Source organism: Eupeodes corollae, chromosome 1, assembly GCF_945859685.1.
Source record: "Eupeodes corollae chromosome 1, idEupCoro1.1, whole genome shotgun sequence".
Classification (NCBI taxonomy): Eukaryota; Metazoa; Arthropoda; class Insecta; order Diptera; family Syrphidae; genus Eupeodes; species Eupeodes corollae.
Genome location: NC_079147.1, coordinates 1921069 through 1942300, shown reverse-complemented (window position 1 = coordinate 1942300; position 21232 = coordinate 1921069). Strand labels below are relative to the sequence as shown.

Sequence of the window (21232 nt, the reverse complement as noted above, 5' to 3'; positions counted from 1 at the left end):
AATAATTTTACTTTATTTTGCTATTGCCAGCCACTGTCACTTTTCAACACGAATACACTGCTCAGTGCTCAGTTATTGTTTTCACCACAAACGTCACTGTCAAATATGGGAACTTTAAACAGTGCTGCCAAGAATTTTTTCCAAATTTTAAATTCTGTTATTTAAGGTATAACTACATTGAGTAGTAGATTTCAAATACTTGTTAGAAACTTAGATACTACGACTCAAATTTCCTCCACCACATCATGAATTTTTGTGCAAATAAATAATAATAAAAAAGGAAACATTTATTTATATTTTAAATTCATTCCAAGCCCCTTTTTCTTATAAAAGAAAAAACCTAAAAATGGTTCAGTTTGACATTTCTTCGCTGTTTTTTTGTTTCAATGTCATACATAATTTTGATATAATTGATAATTGAATACAAGGTAGTTGCTTTTTATATATGACAAAATAAAACAATTCATGATTATAGGGTTGGGTAAGATATCCCGGTTTTTATATTCGTGATTTTAAAATCCCGCTTTTTAAAAGCCTGCTTTTCAAAGTCCCGTTTAAAACAAATTAGTTTATATACAAACCTTTGACTCTTAGTGTTATTTAGTTTAAAGCACGTATTTTGTAAATAAAAACGGTATTGTTGGGTTTGTAATTGATCGAGATTTAAATTAAACCAAATTAAAAAATGAGATATTTTTTTGGATTCATCTTAATTATTATTAATTTATTGTAACAAATATAACACATCAAAAAATAAAAAAGTATAAAGTAAAGTAGTATTCTTTTAAAACAAACTCAAATTAACTAACAAAGTCAGCGGTAAAACCGTTATCAAGAGGTAGATTTGCTGTAGGATGGATGTTTATGTACAGTAAACACACACAAAATTACAATTATTTACATAAAAACCTTTGACTCCTATTGTTATTTAGTCTAAAGCACGTACTTTGTAAGACTTTGTTTAGATAAGATTTAAGATTTTAAAACCCTTTTTTCGGGATTTTCAAGAACGGGATTTTAATAAGCGGGATTCCGATACGCTCCCAAGATTTTATGATCCTAGTATTCAAATGCAAAAGAAACTTTGCATAACCTCGCACCAAGCATGGGGGTTGTAACCTATCTATGAAAAAAAAATGTTTGTATGATTTAATGGGACCTCCACTTAACTGTAAAAAAAGTCGTCCCCTTCCAAAGTGTTCGGCCTATTGGAATTGACTAATGATTTAACATCACACATCAAACTAACTCTTTAATAAACTGATTGTAACGTGTGTGCTGTGAGGCCAATGTCGTATAAGTCCATATGTTACAATTTGGAGCAAGAGAATCACAGAAACTATTCGTTCGTGTAGTTTACCATGATACAAATGTTGGTTTACTGAATAAATTTAAAATGACAGTTCGATGATAAGTGAAAGGATGCGTTCACAATTTAAATTATGAGCTATCAGGTCTTTATTGGTAAACATTAGCAACTTAAAACTTACTTTATTATTACAGAAATAGTTCAATAAATCCAAAAACACAAACAACACAATTAAGGAAACTGTAATTTTCTTTTTAACTCTAATTTTTACAACCTTTATTGTGCTGGAAAGAAATACCTTCCAATTAAGGCAACATTATTGGAAAATTGACTGGAATAAGTTTCCAAGGAATAAGTTGTCAGTGTTAATCTCCCTTACTATCAAGTGAAGTCAAAATAACAATTAATCAAATTTTTTCAATTTATTGAAAGCTGAACTCTATTAATTTATAATAGGTTTACTTTTTGCACAATTCTATTTCATGTTTAGTCTTCTTTGTTAAATGTGAAAAGAAATAAATAATATTTCTTTACAAAACAAAATACAAATCACGTTGGATTTTTAGCTTTTTTGAGGAGTGTTTTGTAGTAAATAATATTTCTGATAGTTTTTGTACGATAAATTGAAGGTAAAGATTAGTGAAGTAAAGTACCAAGTTTGAAAAACTAACTTGATGCCATTATGCCAAAATGTAAATTCAAAGAACGCAGTTGACTGCAAATAAAGACTCTTGTGTTCTCTGAACCTGCCAACTACCTTTGTTGATTCAGTCTGGCAAAAGTTTTACGTAAAACATGTGGAATTTTATGCCATTAGCTAAAATTTTGTATAGACATTTTGTTTATTTTTTATAATTAGTTTTTTTGCTGCTATGTACCTTACTCATAGACCTACTAGATTATGGAATGCTAGTAGCGAATTTCGCATTTATGCCAGCTTTACCTTAACGCTACTAATATGGAAAAATCTTTGGAAGTCCATTTGTATACTTTGTTAAACTTTATAATAATAGTCTAAAATTGTACCCAGGTTGAGGTACCTGGCTAGTGGAACGTTTTGTGTAGTTTTAGCCTAGATGTACGTAGTTTCTTTAAAAGAAGTTTGTTAAGAACTATTAATATAATTATAATTTTTCCCACCAAACCTACAACTGGGGAAGCATACATACAGTGGTGGACAAGAAATTAGTACACGGGTTAAAGAAAATATAAACCATTTGATTTTCAATTTGTTTTCTTATTAATATATTTTATTTACATTTCATATACATACATAGCACTATACAAGTACTTCATGAAATATGTTCAACATCTATAAGAAGAAAAAAGTAAGGACACGAATTTAGCACATTCAACAGTTTCTTGATAAAATTTTACTTACCGTTATGATTTCTAATTTTTTTTTAGTATTTGGTAGGGAACCCATTATTTTGCAGTACAGAAGTAATTCTTCTTGGCAAACTTTCAACCAAAGCCTCTAATCGTGACTTTGGAATTGCATACCAAGCATTTTGAATCTCCTGCCACAATTGTGTTAAATTGGTTGTTTTTTTTTGCTCAATGTGATGTTCAACATCATTCCACAAATTCTCGATCGGGTTAAGATCGGGTGGTTGTGCTGGCCACTTCAAAACGTCGATTTTATTCACCTCTAAAGCACACTTCACTTATAGCTTTAAAGTGTGTTTAGGGTCGGTGGTGTGCATGAAGCTCCATAATAACAGCAAATTGTCTTCTGCGTAGGGTATGATATGATCCATATATGATCCAACAGGATATCTCTGTACACGCTCTGGTCCATTTCGGTGTCAATTTTTACGATGGGGTCAACGCCGCGGCCGTGCCATGAAAAATCTGCCAAGACCATAACGTTGCCTCCACCGTGTTTCACCGTGTTAATGGTGTACCTTGGATCATACTCCCTGCTTTTTGGACGCCATACATATTTTTTCCCATCCGATCCGAACCAGCGGAATTTGGATTCATCTCTCCAGTACACGTTTTTTCAAAAACTAATTGGTTTGTCACACAATCACAAACAATCTTCATTTTTCGAAAAACCGTATCTTACTTAGCAATCATTTACACATTTTTATCACCATATAAATTAGTCATAGTAAAAATATAGTACATAAAAATTAACCTTTACTTGCAAGTAATAAAGAATTGAAAGTAGAAAAATTCTTGTACTCTTTCCAATGCGCTAAATTCGTGTCCACCACTGTAGGTTGAATCAATTTTAATGGGATTTCCCAGGGGAATATAAACGACCAGCAGTCCGATCGGTTTGTAGTTTAATTGAAAAAATAAAATAACTATTAGAATGTTAATGGACATTGAGCAGCCTCAAGAAACAAGTGTTCTTAGCGTGCAATGGTTCAGAGTCATTAATATTTAGTTGCCTCAACATCTTCAAAATAAAACAACTTCTTTGCTTATTGGAATCTTATTTTCGTGTTAAAGGTAGAGCATACAGTACAAGTTTAAGTGGTCAAATATATAAAGAATTTCACATCTACTGATATTTAAGTCGTTGTGGTCCATTACTGCACCATTGCAAAGCATATTCATATCCAAGAAACGTCGCTGCATTAACCGGTACTGCACGAACAACCAACATCCAACTTCCTCGAAACAAACTTCGCCAGCCATATCGCTTTAAATATATAACAGTTTTTGAAATTATTACTTTCGAAACTCAAATGCATCTTGAAACAAACCTTGAAATTTTTCATTATGCAATGTGTCATGCTTTTATATCTTGCATTTTCTTCTGCCTGCATGATAGTTTTAACAACGTCAAAAGGAATAACACAAACCCAGGACAGAATACCAGCAAAGGCTCCTGCTAACGTTGTCACAAACATGTCCACCTTCGGCGTGCCATCTTTTTTTAAGAGTCTTTGTTTTCTCCGTTTCATAAATTCAGCCTCATCTAATTGTTCCATTGTGAGCCGATATGTAATCATGTATATGCCATATGGAAAGACATCCCTGAAAAGTGAATCTTTTAATAAAAGTAAACATTGATAAGTACATAATTTTCATAAAAAATTGGGTGGCGCAACAGTTCGTTGAAAACTAGGGCCTAGTGTCTTATAACTATCAACCATTCCTGTGTGCGAATACTGTTGTCAGGGATGAAGGGGACCTACAGTTTTAAGAAGAATCCGAACATCTAATAGGAAAAAGCACTTTTCATGACAAGAATTACTCTTGGAGAATTTATGAATTCCTCTCAAGAGGCAGTACCTGTGGCATAGGCAGGGATCGAACCCTAGAACTCTGGCATGACAGTCTAACGCACTAATCATCATGCCACGGGTACTGCACGTAAGTACTATGGTTTTTATATAAATTATGTTTACATGGAGCAACGAGTTTAATGTTAAATAACCCGTCTTGATAAAAGTGAAAGATTGTTTTTATTTGAAATAAATGTAGTTCCCTGTAAATAATTATAAACACGAATGCCGAAAATGTACTACCAATGTTCATAATAAAGATCAAGAATATTAAAAGACATACGTTCTTATGGTATGATGGTGAACTATATTTACCTGCACATCGTTGGCAACAATCCCCGATATAATCCAGTTATTCCCTCATTTTTCCAAATTTTTTTAAACAGTTTAAAAGGAGTCCTTTTTTGTCCAAATATGTAATCATTGTAATCTTAAAAAAATATTTGTATCAAATAAATTACGTTGAATACACCAAAACAAGAGTTGCCAACTTACAATTATGTGTTTGTAGTCGTACTTTTATCAGCTCAATTGGACAAGCTATAAAAGATTGAACGAAACCTGCAATGGATCCAGCCACAAACATATGCCTGTACTCGAGTTGCTCACGTTGATAATCGCTGTGGCATACTGCCCTGAGTTGACGCATGTGATTGCCATAGATGCCGAATAAAATAGAATTCACTGCTCCAGTCGTAACGAATGGGAAGAACATTCCTCTGTAAAAACCATTTAACTTCATCGAGTAATATAATTTGTATTTGAAATGTTCGAAAGAGAGATATAAATTTACCCCATTGTTGCGTTTGTGGATTTGGTGAATTGCAGTAAATACTGATGAATTTGACGCCTGTTGCCATGTTTTGATAGTGTCAAGGGGATGTCCAACTAAAACCCCACACGCACCTATTAATTAAATTAAACATGATACATTTTAAAAAATAGACTGATATGGAATATACATTTTATGTTATAGCCTGTATCCATAGAGGTGGAGGAATAAGACTTTAAAATTCAATAAAACAAAAATACAATTTTAAACTTAAATTAAATTTACTTTATTCAAAAGATAATTTTTTGGCATTCAAATTTAAACGTGATTTTCGGTATATGACCGCCACGACTTCTCTAATCTGGAGGTCCAATTTTTATTGACATTTTCCAGTATTTGTGGCCGTATATCAGCAATGACACGGTGAATGTTATATCCTAAATCGTCAATGTTTGTTTCGGACTAATAAGCATAGGCAAGCGACGTCACATACACCCTCAGAAAATAGTTCACTGCCGGCGTTAAATCATACGATCATAGAGACCAATTCACGGGTGCATAACGTGAAACTAGCGGTTACCAAACTCCAACTCCTTCAACAAATCTATTATGGCATGAGCTCTCTGATATGTTGCTCCGCTGTCTTGGTGAAATCACAGCTCCTGCACATCATGGTCACCATTGACTGTAACGTTCTGGTCAGCATCATTTTCAAAGAAAAATTAACGAATTATTCCACCAACCCAAAGTCAGTTTTTGTGGAAGTAATTGGGTCTTAACATTTTAGCATTACCATCACTCCAACTGCGGCAATTTTGCTTATACATTCAACCAAAAGCTTCATCACTTAACATTTTGGGCCAATTGGTTCGGTAAATACACCGAAATCAATCATTTGATTGCTGACAAAATGGATACCAGTTTAAATAGTGTTGCCAACTTAAAGTTATATACCTCTAAAAACATTCGTAAATATTACATATCTATCTTCTTTCTAAATATTTTATGAGTATTGTATCATATAATTAATATTTTATAGCATTAATTCATTTACAACAAAAACGATGATCTCCAAATGTTCATTCTTGTAGATCATTACATTGAATTTTTACTTTGAAAAGCGATTAGCTTAGATGAATTTTCTTATATTTAGTGTAAGAATGTCTTTTAAACTATTTTTTCATGACTTGCCTTGCCATGAATGTCTATAAAAAGAAGACAAATTCAAACAAAAACTAGATCGATGAAATTATACTGGAAAGCTAAACTCTTAAGCTTTTATTAGACGGTCAATGTGTTGAATCTCTGACTTTAAAATGACGTCACAATCTGTCCCAAGGGCGTCACGTCGTGTGACCGACAACGTGTTCACTAGATCATTGACCAATATTTTTAAGTCAACGCGTTGACCGTGTAATGGGTGAGTCAATGCTATTAGGACAGGATGACTCGTTTTTGGGACTATCGGTCATCGCAATGAATTTGTCCCAACATTGACATGGCAGAATTTAATACCGAGCCAACGCATATTTTAAATGTATTTCTTAGCAACATAAAATATGGAAATAAAGTTTAAAGAATGTTTTAAATTTAAATTTTTAAATACTGGGGTGGAATCGACTAAGGTGAATTTTGATTAATGACAGTCAAAATAATCGATTTTGATCATTGTCAAATTGTCAAATTGATACCTAAAAATCTGTCACAAGAAAAATGTGATAGACATTTTACTACAAATATGTAGTAAAGGGTGATTTTTTTGAGGTTAGGATTTTCATGCATTAGTATTTTACGGATCACGCGGGATTTCAGACATGGTGTCAAAGAGAAAGATGCTCAGTATGCTTTGACATTTCATCATGAATAGACTTACTAACGAGCAACGCTTGCAAATCATTGAATTTTATTACCAAAATCAGTGTTCGGTTCGAAATGTGAAAATCCGCTTTTTTATCGACAAATTTTGTTCAGCGATGAGGCTCATTTCTGGTTGAATGGCTACGTAAATAAGCAAAATTGCCGCATTTGGAGTGAAGAGCAACCAGAAGCCGTTCAAGAACTGCCCATGCATCCCGAAAAATGCACTGTTTGGTGTGGTTTGTACGCTGGTGGAATCATTGGACCGTATTTTTTCAAAGATGCTGTTGGACGCAACGTTACGGTGAATGGCGATCACTATCGTTCAATGCTAACAAACTTTTTGTTGCCAAAAATGGAAGAACTGAACTTGGTTGACATGTGGTTTCAACAAGATGGCGCTACATGCCACACAGATCGCGATTCTATGGCCATTTTGAGGGAAAACTTCGGAGAACAATTCATCTCAAGGAATGGACCGGTAAGTTGGCCACCAAGATCATGCGATTTGACACCTTTAGACTATTTTTTGTGGGGCTACGTCAATTCTAAAGTCTACACAAATAAGCCAGCAACTATTCCAGCTTTGGAAGACAACATTTCCGAAGAAATTCGGGCTGTTCCGGCCGAAATGCTCGAAAAAGTTACCCAAAGTTGGACTTTCCGAATAGACCACCTAAGACGCAGCCGCGGTCAACATTTAAATGAAATTATCTTCAAAAAATAAATGTCATGGACTAATATAACGTTTCAAATAAAGAATCGATGAGATTTTGCAAATTTTATGCGTTTTTTTAAAAAAAAAAGTTCTCAAGCTTTTAAAAAATCACCGTTTATATATGAATAGACGACAAAGCTAAGGATATTCGAAAAAAAAAACACAAGAAAAGTAAGAATGTTATTTAAAAACAGCCAATTTCATTTCTTTTATTTAGATATTTTAAAGGAATCATTTTAAAATTTCAACATAGCAACAATGAATTGCGACAATTATAATCTGAAATTGTTCAATCAAATTGAATTGAGTTGAATCATTTTACACAGACGGAATGAATGTGAAAGTCAAATTTGATAGTCAATTATCACTTTAGCCGATTCCACTCCTGTTTTCCTCGATCCATAGATTTTCTACCAAAAAATTACTATAGACAATTAAAACACCAGGGATTTTTTATATTCCAATTTTTTACTTGCGACATATATAGGGACTTTATGGCAAATTTTGCATTCGTGCAAAATTTCGAACTCGAGATTTTAATCAAACATGATATTACGATGGTAGAGAAGTCGTAAAAAGTGGGTCCCGCGATTCCGTCCGGTCGGTTTTGTCTGTCTGTCCACGCTTTTACAGCCTAAACCATTGGGTCGATTGAGTTCAAACTTTTAAGTTAAGCTTTTGAGCAGATTCGCGTTAGGCATTTTTTTATTTTTTTTTTTAAGATCAAAACTAACAGTGGCCCCATAAAATTTTTTTTGGCCAAAAACGAAAATTCGAATTTTCTCAAAAACAAACCGATAGATTTTTTTTTTAATTTTCTCTAAGATTTTATTTTTTAACTTGGCTTCTTTTAGAAAAACATATTTCTGTATTGCTCAGGAATGGTAACGCCCATAGAACCGTTATTTTGTTTTTTAATTTTCTCAGCAATTTATCAACCGATTTTAATAATTTTTTTTGAATAAGCTCTTATATTGCCTTAACAATATTTGATTACCAAAAGTTCAATTTTTTATTGTTTGGATTTTTAAGAAAATATTGAATTGTTTGGATTTTTAATTTTTTTTTTCAAAATTCGAAATCTCAAAAACGGATCAACATTTTTTTTACAAAATTCAAATGTATAGCGCATATTTTTAATCTCTAAACAACAGCATACCAAAAATATTTTTAGACCAAAATTGAAAAATTGTATATATAAAAAATTAATTTAAAAAAAAACGCTCTAACGATTTTCAAAAAAAAAATTTAAAAAATCAACGGTTTTTTGATTTATAAAATGGTATTTAAATTTTTGTAGACAAACTTATTTTTCAGTTAAAATTTTGAATTTTAAAATATTTTTGTAATTATTCTAACTGTATTTAAAGTAAATTTTTTTGACAAAATTTTAATTGCATTCCTACCATTTATTTAAATTAATGCATTTGGTACATATTATATATGTTTATAACTATACCTATTGTAAATACTAACTATGGCCGTGTAGCGCCACTGCATCGGATTAACGAATATGATATGTTTAATCAAGAATCTATTTTAAAGTGTCTATCAAGAAGTTTTATCTTGGTACTTTTGTATATTAGATTTTAAAATATTATTCTTTAAGAATAAGGGTGTTAAACACAAATTTTACTTGCTTTCGCCTATATAAAAGAATAAATACTTAGTACTAGTTAAGGAAACGTACAACCTCTACAACTACTGCTTACGTGTCACTTTATAACTAAAATCCAAAACGCACAAGAGCCTGACTGTAACCAACACATGAATAGCCAATTTTGCGAGCCAACGCATAGCAAGCGATAATCAATCACGTTCTCACATTTTCGTCAATGTATTTCGGGACAACATTGACCGGAGGGTTTTATTTGTTTGGAAGTCAATGTTTTAAGAATTGATCGTTGGCACAGAAAATTATTTTTTGTGACGTAAGAGAGTCAACGCGTTGAAAAAACCACATTTAGCCAGCTTTAAAATGAGCGTGGTTCTTTTAATTAAAAGCCCGTAAAATCTTGCCGTTTCTTTTGAGCGGGACTTACTGATGCTATAGTAGTTTTATGCATATTTTTTTTTACGAGAGTAGTCAATTTTTGTACCATTGGCTAAGGCATGGGTCATATGCTTAAAGATGAAAAAGTTCTCAGAGTCAGAGCTGACGATCTCAAAGCTCTTTGCATACACCTGCACAAAACAGTAATTTCTGTGTGGTCAGTCGAGTCAAGAAGGAAAAATGTCTTCTGAAAGCGAAAATGAAAGTGTAAACAATAATACTGACCATTTAAGTGAATATCTAGTAACTGAAACTAAATAAAGTTTTACTGGAGAAGTAGCAGTTACCAGTTTAAGAGGCAAGAAAAGGAGATGCTATTCTTAAAATCATAGAAGTGAAAAAAAAAATTACTAAAAAAGTGTCAAATATGAAGTCTCGCCTAAAGCAACATAGATAGAAAAAAAAAACTGGAAATAACAAAATAATTCCTTAGGACTGGGAAAAAGAATTGCTTATTTTGATGCTTGTACATTTTTCATCCGCATGTTGCATGTAGCCTGTACATTTATTGAGTAGAGTGGTTTCCTTATACGCGCATGTGTATAATTCAGAGCACCAATGGCCCAAATAAACTCATACTAACTGCACCATAACCTTTGCGCTTTTTCTATTTCTTTAGAAGTGTATGGGAATATGATCCAAACACTTGCTGTACAACCCTAGATATCGTTGAATGTTTGACACAAATGCAACGCCTACAACAAGAACCTTTGAAATCCAGGATCTCCTACATAACGAAGAAAATTCCTGAGTTTTTTTTTGATGAGTCAAAACACCACCGACCGCGTGTTTAAAGGATTGGGCCCAAAAACTCATCTGTCAATAATTGCAAACCTGTTTCACTAAACCTATACAGTTTTCGAAAACTTTCAACAATTGGACATCTTCTATTTTTGTAAACATGATTTTTATCGAAATTATTCAAAAACTCGTCCATTTTCATAGTTGTTTATCAAGTAAGTAAGATAAAACCCATCCTCTTTTTGCATATCAAAACTAGAACTTTCTCACATAGAGCTTTCGTTGAGATATAGATCTCAACACTTTGAGTTCGAACTCACAGCTTGAGATCAATCTCGGTCTCTGTATTTTTGTTGCATACCACTTTAAGAAAGTTCACAGAAAAGTGAGTAAAGAGCTTGAACTCGTCTTTTTGCATATGACCCAATATCTCAATTTGTATTACTTGATGTAGTATGGTCACTTTTGTATCTTTTTTTTAAACCCCTTTCACACGAGAAAAGTTTCTATATTCTTTTTCCTTTTTACTTTACTGTCCTATAAAAACTGAACAATTTTGGGAACTTTAATAAAAACTGTTTATTATTTATTATGTTTCTACTCGCGCGTTGGTCTGTTATTAAAAAAATATTTTTTTTTCAAATCTGGGTTTGCAATGTTTTCGATCTTTAGCGACAAAACGACTTCGTCAATAAGCAATATTGTAGTGGAGCGAAGACAATCCTTAAGACACTAAAAAATCACCATTATATTTATTAAAATTGACTGTCTAGTACAGCTTGAACGTTGGCGAAATAAGTGATCGGGATGAAAAGGGTCTGCGCGCCAATCGATCAAATTATTGCAAGTATCAATTTGGTGACATCTCTATTTCCAGAAGTTAACCTGTTACTTGCCTGTTTTACTTAACAAAACTCGGTTACTTTTTTTAATGGATCTATATAAATGTATTGGCTTATGCCAATATTGAAGCCACCAGACTGTGACTGAAGGATTGTTTGAAAAAAGCAGTAAGAAAATGGAGTCGTCAAATGTGTACATAACTCATAAACATACCGAAATATGCCGGAAATTGTAGTTAAAAAAGAAATGCTAATAAATTATCTACCACAATAAAGTAATCCAAAATGTATTACAACAATTATTCTGTTTTGTTATATTATAAAAAGTTACCTTAAAAAACACATGAAATTTTTCAATTTGAAATGTTTAAACTATATCATGGGTAAAATTTAAATTCTAAACAGTCTTCGTATGACTCAAAGGTACATACAAATCTATGATGTCATTTTATTCTTTATGCAAACTTCCTTTAAACCATTTAGACACGCCTTAGTGTACATAAACTTATAGTTCTTTTTTTCTGTATCGTATCACCAAAATATGAAAGTGAGCCGACTGGTTCTTACCCCAATAGCAAAGTTTTTAAAAATGCCGAATTCTTTTACGATCACAAAATCGATGGTAACAAGATCGAACCAATGAAATGTTTTTGAAAGATATTCGAATGCAAACATCCAAATGATCAAACATTTTTTTTTTAAATGGAAATATTGTTTTGGCTTTTCAACCATTTTTTTGGCCTTTCTTGTTACCAACCGAGATTGTCAATAATATGAAGATATCGAAAACAATTTTGAAGTATTCACAAGTTGGAGGATACTCACGAAATCTAACAAACAATATAACACGAAACTTCCTCCACACAATTGCTATAAACATCTACCAAATGCTAAATAAATTATGCAATGATCTCACTATTTTCGCAATACCCCCCTTTGGCTCGGAGAGAATGATGAGATGAATAATAACAACAAATGGTTTACAAATAAACAAGTCTATTTTTTGGCATTCTCGAGGAAATTTTTCTTTTTGTTTATTAAAATGATATATTTCTGTAATTAGGCTTAAATATCACATACTAAATAATCTATCTACATAAATGTACTTGATACTGAAGATCATGAAGGCTTTCATTTCAGATACGATATGGTTTATTTTTTTTGATGATACACCTACATTGTATATTATAAATAAAACAGGCACTTTTCTTAAAATATAGACATTCAAATGTGGTTAATTGTATTTTATTTAATTTCACTTTTATTGTTTCTGTTAAAGAAAACGATTTTCACATCCACTATTGGCACAAATACTTATTTGAACTTCAAACTTTAAATAAAATGTTTAAAATAACCTAGCACTGTTGTTTTATTAAATTTCACTATTCAGGAAATATTTTCTATTTGTTTTGTTTAAAATTTTCAAAATAATTAAGTGTTTGTCCTTGGGCAAACGTGCCAATAAATTTAAATCAAAACTTAAATTCATAACGCCCTCGCATGTTTGTTATTGTTGCGCTGCAGGCGAGACTTTAGGTCAAGTTTAAAATGCATTGCGCAACCTTGTCCTACACTCAAGATGTTTCGTTTTCGTTTGAGTTGAATGAACTTGTACGTATTTATTGAATTATGCAGAAAATGCATTACGTCACACTGCGCTTTTCTTTAATTTTCCTATGTTGTCACACCGTCACCATATAACCACTGATCAGCTTTTTATACACTTCACTTACGTCACTACTTACCAGCAAAGGAACCGGCTACGAAATCGGAACAATATTCCCACTTCATAAATATGATTTTGATTTTTGTTTCTATTAGTAGAGCACGAAAAAAAGTGTGTCTATTTGTTCAAACATCGCGAGAGAACTGAACACCTCGGGAAAAAACATCGCACTAAAAGCATTAAGCAAACCTCGACAAGACAATTATGTGTGCGCAGAAAAAGCTTTCCAAACGTTTAGTTTATAATTAGATAGAGTAAACAAATCGTATTAGAACTACTTGTAGGAACATGTGCTGAAATGGAACTCATAACAGCTTTAAATAAAAAGACATATTCTTAGAGTTCACTGTTTTCAAATTTTGTGTACATTTTCGACTATATGAGATATTTTATCTTCACTGGTATTGTATATTTTGGTTCGGGTAAAAAAATGTCATATTACATTATCTGTAAATCCAAAGTAAAAATTCAAAAAAAATATCACACTTACGCCTCAGTGCATTTTTTAATGAACTGCATACGTGAATTATCTAGTTTGTGAATTAATTATACAAAATATTTTTTTATTTGCATACTTACTTATGTATGTATGTTCAAAAGATAGCTTTAAGACACTGGGTAAGGACTCGTCATAAAACTAACGGAAAGGACAATTCTTCTAAAATTAAATAATGTATTACATGAAAAGGGTGCAAGATAATCTACAAAATAGCAAAAGTTTTAAATATTTAGGTATTTAAATATTATAAAATCCTTGAAAATATTCTTCATTCTTTAACGGTTACAAGGGTGGTGAGTTCTTTCAAGTGATCGGCTTGTGTATATCTGAAAAGTATTTTTTGTATTGAGGTAAATGGAAAATACATTAACTAAAACAAAAATAATTTACAAACAATTATAAAAATATTTTATAAGTTCCCAATCAAATAGAATAAATAACACTGGTCTACACTGGTTTTGTCACACAAACTTTGATAGCTAATTTTGTTTTGTCAATCTAGTCTCATTATTAAATCACAATTGTCAAGTGTCAATTAGCCTCAGTTTTGTTGTGCAAATTAACAGAAGCGCTTCCAAGTAAACCGTTTTAAAAATATTTTTGTTTGCATTTTAACACCTTTTTGTTTTAGCATTTTTTTGTTATTAACCCTGTGAACATGTCGAGGAAGTGTAACAATGATCCTATGTATCTATTTATGTTATGGAGAACTGGTATTCAAAAAACAAAGACGAAACTTTACGAATCTTGTGTTGGAGTGTTATCACCAATGTTTTGGTTTTTCTGTCGCCCATCAAGACAAATCCTAGGCTTCTTATGTCTGTTGCATAACGTGTGTGAAAAATTCAACCGACTGGAAGAAAGGCGCACGAACTATGCCGTTTGCAGTACCCATGATATGGACTGAACAGCGAGATCACTGATTGCTGTTTTTGTCTCACTGACATAAACGGTATATAATACAAGAAAAAAATACTGTTATTTACCCTAACTTATCTTCGGCTATAAGACCAGTCTCTAATTGTAAAAAATTGCCAGAAATATTACTAGTTGCAACTATATCTGTTGAGAATAACCATTCACACCCGTCCACTTCAGGTAAATGTGTTGACGAGAACGATGACTTTCAGTTTAAAGGAATGGCAAACGTGCCACATTTCATAACTTAAGGAGACTTAAATGATTTAGCTGGAAATCTAAATTTGTCCAAAAAAATTAGAACTGTTAGAATCTCGTCTAAAAAGTAAGCGATTTAGAAAAATCTGCATGGAAGGCTTTTAAAAATGTTGTTGCAAGTTTGTCGGGTAACCACAAGAGTGACAGCTACAGGGAGTTGGTTAGCGAGCTGTTAATGACATATAAAGCTTTGGGTTGCAACATGTCACTTAAGATCCACTTTTTAGACTCCCACCTGGATTTTTTTCCTGACAATTTAGTACCTAGCACGGTGAGAGGTTCCATCAACACATTTTGAATATGGAAAAGCGGTACTAGGGCAAATGGAACCCAAATATATTAGCGGATTACTGCTGGGCAGTTAAAAGGGACCAACCAGAAGCGAAAAAAAGAAGAAAATCTAAGATATATTAAGTCATTTATAAAAAAATACAGTTTTGATTAACAATATCTGTGTTATTTCGCAATATTTTAATTTACTCAATAAAATAAAATCTTTGGCCAACACATTTTTTAACTATTTATTTTTTCTTATGATCACCAACTAAAGCAAAAAATATTAAAAAAGTCCGTGTGGCAAAAAAAAAGCTAAAATTTGTTGACCAGTGTAATCAGAGTTTCTTTCGTAAAAATAAAAGCGGAAGTTTGTTACTTGGTTCATAAGATATGTTCAAAATGATTACTCTAATCTGTTTAAATTTTAAAAACATCATCGTTTTGACAGTTCAAGTCTTTAAAAATTAAGAAAATTCAACTGTTGTTGTTGGCATAAAATTTTGCATATATGTAATAATATAATAATCGGTGAGGTTTAAATGCCTTTTTTATGATTTTGTTATCCAATCAGATGGAGTTTCAAAGTATTTATTATAAGGGTTCATGTAATTTAAGAGATAATAATTAACGATGTCATTTAAGTTTAGGTCAATGTTTTCGTAAGTAGGTCTTTTTAATTACATACATTTTGTTTGTTTGTGTTACCGGTATTGCAACGTATTTGGACATTCTGTATAAAAAGATAAATTAGAAATAAAACTACATAGAAGGTGAATTCAAATTCCAATTCAGTGAGTCAAATTCGTTCTTTCACCTTATTTTGTGTATCAATATTTATAGTTTCCTGGTATGATATGTATACGAAAGTTTTCGTTTCAATAGGTTATTAATATTACTTATAGCGTACGCATGAGGCTTTAAGATGGCTTGCAGGATAATCGATACAATATATGTAACTAAAAATCTAAAGAAGAGATTATGGGTTCGATTCATGTTTTAAAATTCTTTATAAATTCTGTTATTTATAATCAGCAATGGTACGAGGTCTGTTCTTTTTTGCATCTATTATCAACTACTTAGCCCTACGCGTATTCCGTAAGTTTCCGATTACGACGTTTAGTTATAGGCCTGAAGCCGTAAGATTGTTAGAATTTGTAACTTTCACCACCTGGAGTTAAGCGATCGGATAAGAATTTCTCCCAAGTATACGAATTTTGTATAACCGTACGGATGCACAGATCGTATGTATGAACATACGTTGAACATCTCAAACTCAGGCGATGCATGTTTTCAAAAGTAAATAGGGGTAAAAACGCATATAATTTTATGCTTAGCTTTACAGTGCGTATATACAATTTTTGTTTCGATTCACACTGGGGAAACGTAATCCGTATTTAAATTAATATAATGGATGGTAATGGTGAGCAAATGATGAAAATAAAAGGTTTGTAAGACGTTATGGTTTTATTCCATGAATATTCTGTATTTATGTTTTCCAATTAAAGTTTTTTAACTCTTTGTAGAAGTGTCGAATTTTGTAAAATTCCACAACTCAGCTCAGAAGTCAAAGAGAATAGTTTTTTTCTAAACAAGCATTTTAAAAGCCAATCGTCGCGTCGTCTTCATAGAAAAACAACTTTATACTATTCACTAAACCAATGTTTTTCATTGATTCCTCTCTTTGCTTTTCATCCTTTTTTTAAAATACGAAATATTTGATTTATCAAATGCTTTATTGATTAGCTCATCAATTTGTATTGCAGTTTTCCAGGATCGTTCAATACAAGTAGTATAGGATGGATTTAAGTCTAAAAACCATAAAATAAATGCTGGTGTGCCCCAGGGCTCTGTTCTATCTCCAACACTCTTTCTCATTTTTATTAATGATCTCCTGTCTGTAACATCTAATCCAATATATTGTTTCACTGACGGCTGGCTTTTCATACTCGTTTTCAGACTCACATCCCTCTTCTTCGGATGTGGAACTGCAACGACAAAATATGATAAGCTCATTAAATTGCGACAAGGTAAAGTAAATTGCAAGGTGTTTGGGTTTCCTTAGGCGATGCAAGAAATATTTCAGCCCTCCTGGTCTGACTATTATCTACAAGACTTACATACGTCCAAAGCTTGACTATAACTCCCATCTCTGGGCTGTTGATAAAATAGAAAATGAATTAAAACATCACAGAATTGAATATGACTTCAAACTCGAATTCAATAAATTGAATTCATTAATTGGATGTACTTTTTTTTAAATAATTGTTCATATCTTCTTGGTATGAGATGAATCTGAAGGATTTCGGTTCAATTGGTTATTATTATTATTACTTACAGCCCACGAATGCAATGGCGCATCCCGGGGGGGGAGGGAGGGAATTTCCTTCAATTCAAAACTAATCATATTGCGTTAATGATATGACCCCCATTATATTTTGAATAATTTATTTTTTGTACATATATGAAAACAATATTTGTATTTTACATCCTTAAACTTTGTTGCTAAAAGTACTACTTTTGACTGAATATTGGACCATGATCATAATGTAAATAGGATATTCAGCCCTATTCCAAAAGCACAGCCTAAATTCATCAACTTTTGAAAATGGACGATCCAGGGGGAGGATCATATGAGCCATAAAGCTTATACATTTAAGTTGTATAAGTAAAGATTTCATCTAAAGATTTGTTAGTAATTTAACGACATTCACTAAAAAGTGGTTTGCTGTCAAAAACAACTAAAACTTTTGATTTTACTCAATTAAGAATTTGAAAAAACTTGAAAACATGCTTAAAATTATTTTCATAAAAATTCTTTTTAAGTTGCCTTTAAATTCCTTAAACTAGCCTTCAATTTTATTATTACATTTTTTTGACTCACATAAATAGTGATTATTTAAGTGATTTGTACTTGCGACACATAAGAACTATATAACAAGTTTTGCATTAGTAAACAATTTCAAGCTAGACCTTTTAATCAAATATGATATTACGACGGTAGAGAAGTCGAAAAAAGTGGGTACCCCGATTTCTTCCGTCTGATTGTCTTTTATGGCCCCTACAAACAATTGTGTTGATTAAAATTAAGATTTTCAGCCGATTAGTGTAAGGCCTTTTATTCATTATATTAATTCCAAAAATAACAGCAGTTCCCATAATAATTGTTTTGTTGCAACATGTGATTTTTCTAAAACTTTCCTTTCTACAAGAAAAAACATATTTTCGTATTGCTCCAGAAGGGTACCCCTCAAAAAACCATTGTTTTATTTTAAGTTTTCTAAGAACTATTTAAAAAAAAAAAACGATTTTAAAACTCTTCTCTCTGTGCAAGCTCTTGTCAATGATCAGAAATGTATTTTTTTTATTTAAAAAAAATACTAATTTTGATTACAAAACTCTTAACTAAATCTTAAAATATACGAAATATTTTTAAACAGACTTTTTGTTTTGGATGAAATTAGCAAGTTCTAGTAACCGAGTCGTGCATTTTATTTCTTTAAAAATTGGGTTTATTTTGAATACAAAAGATCTTAAAAAATTAAATAAATCTACTTTTGCTTTGGATGCTCAAGAACTGAGATTTAAACACGAATTTCAACATTACAAATGTCCCAATCAAGCGACACTTTTGTTAAACTAATGGCTAAGTGAAAAACATAATAAACTTTTCATATCTATTGACATAAAAACTTTAAAACGTGTAATTTGTGAGGGCTACAAAAACTTTTCCTCATATCTTATTTGTTTACCTACCTTACTTTGTTTTAATTTATTTTTGTTTAGCGAAATTATGTACTTAAATGCAACGTTCCTTAAATTCAAGAACAAAACCTTTGTATCTCTACAATTTGTAAGTTTTGTTGACGCCTTTAAGATCAAAATACGAGTAAGCAGATTGATAACGATAGAAATTTAATAAGTAATAAGAGACTCCCGAAAATTGAGTTAAAAAAACCCGACATTGCTACATATCAGATCCTGTCTCATTTTCTTAATTTTTCCATTAATAGAAATGAAAACAAGAAAAGTGTATTGTATTTTTGGAAAAACGTTTCAAAACAATTTCCTACATTTCTTCGCGAAATGTACCAAAAACCCTAACTATTGTGTTTTAGCTCTTAAATATGGCATATTTAAAAAACTGTTGTAATCTTGGAATGCTTTCATATGTAGGGAGTCATCCAAATTAAATAGTTATATCATACCTTGCTGGACAACAGTGTTGTAAAATAATTTTATAACTAAAGTTGTCATTTTAGCAATTATTTAATTTTGTTAGCCTCGTTTACAAAACATTAAAGAACATGTTTAAGCGGTGAGTAAAAACTCATCTAAGTGTATGACCCCCCCTGATGAAAAGTCTGGATCCGCCCTTGCTCGAATGGGACCGTAAATATGTAAGTGTAGAGATTATGGGTATGATTTATGTTCCCAAAATGCGAAGTTTAATAAGAATTCAAAAGTTTTTGTGTACATACGTTTAAACTTAAGAAAAAAAAAGGAAGAGGTAAGGAGCTGTCGCATCAAGGGCATGGAAAGGCACAGCGTGGTAAGAGGACTGTTTGTTTTCTAACTTTTGTTAAAGATTGTTAACTATTAAAAAAGTCAGATCGTTACGATTTGTAACAATATTCAGACCTATTATGAATTCCATAGTAATCTGAAACTTTTACGAATCACGAAAAACTATATCACAAAATCCGTTAATACTGCAAAGTTTTGACATTTTCCACTACGAACTTATTTGGTAACAGTCTTTCCGGGATTCCTAAATGTTTCTCGAGAGCTTTTGTTGAACTGTCAATGCAAATGATTTGTTTATAAAAAAAATTGAAAACAACTTTCCAATATACAATAAACCAATGCTTTTAATTGATTCCTCTCTTTGTTTTACATCCTTTTGTTAAAAAAAAATAAATATTTGATTTACCAAATGTTTTATTGATTATCTCAGCAATTTTTATTACATATTTCCAGGAAATTAGGAGCATGTTCTACCACTTAATGCTATAAAAATGCTCTTTATTTTTCTTTTTCATTTTTGATAATCGTATGTTGACCGATCAACAATTTTCGTTGTGAAAAGATTCTAATAAATTCCAACAATTCATAACAATGACACTTGAGGAATTCTTGTATATGACATCAATAGTTTAAAGAAAAAAAAACTGAGCAAAGGCTTCCACATTCACGTAGTACGGTTTAGAAACCGATCTCTGAAGTCCAAAGTAAGGCAGAAGTTGGAATCAAGCGTTACCTGTTGGATGGCGATATAATCAGATATCGTTTCAATTGTAAAAATCCTCGATAACACTGGTATTGAATATTTTTTGGTGAATATATTACAATTTAACACGTACTGATTTAGCTTTAACTAAAGTCAAATCTATAGCTCATGAGAGCCATTTTTGCGTTTTATCTCACTCACCATATCTCTTGAAACAAAAAAATGTTCCAAGTATTTATTTAAATAAGTCATAAATTCATTAAATTTTTAATATTTATTTTATTCTTGATTGATCTTTCAATTATTCAGCACAGACAAATGATACACCTTGTATTTAAAATATTTGTTGTAATTTAATAATAGTAGTATTAATAATTTCGTATATATACGTTACTAATTTTTATTTCATTATTAATATATCATTTTTATATTGTTTTTTGTTTTTTTTAATTTGTTCTTTAAATCTGAATCAATATAATTATATATATACTTTTTTTGTTTTTTTTTTTTCTTCTTTTGTGTAATTTTAAAACAAAATATGGATATTTCCTTCATTTGTAATAATAATCTAATAAAATATACATTTTAAAAATAAACAAGAAAAAAACTCTTAAATCTTAAAAGAAAATATTCTCTTTTGTTGTTTTGATTAGATACGAATGCTTTCAATATTCTACCGTACTTCATTTAATAATCTTTACTAACTTCCTGTCGTTCGTATTGGTGTGTTGGTGTTGGTGTAAGTGTGTTTGTGTGAGTTAATGTGTGAAATTGAGAGTTAATGTATTTGC

General features: G+C 31.4%; 1 protein-coding gene across 2 annotated transcripts; it reads right to left on the bottom strand.

Annotated features, from left to right (window-relative positions):
- Positions 1-3736: 3736 nt before the first annotated feature.
- Positions 3737-13439, bottom strand: LOC129942789 (solute carrier family 25 member 45). Of its 2 annotated transcripts, none has more exons than XM_056051858.1 (6): positions 13283-13439; positions 5348-5460; positions 5050-5290; positions 4870-4984; positions 4030-4303; positions 3737-3965 (listed from the first exon to the last, which is right to left on the bottom strand). In XM_056051858.1, exons 1-6 carry the CDS (start codon positions 13326-13328, stop codon positions 3825-3827), a joined length of 930 nt encoding a protein of 309 aa, XP_055907833.1. In that variant the 5' UTR covers positions 13329-13439; the 3' UTR covers positions 3737-3824. The 2 variants fall into 2 exon arrangements, with proteins under 2 accessions (XP_055907833.1, XP_055907834.1); XM_056051859.1 differs by having other exon boundaries at positions 5050-5273; positions 13283-13300.
- Positions 13440-21232: the final 7793 nt, after the last annotated feature.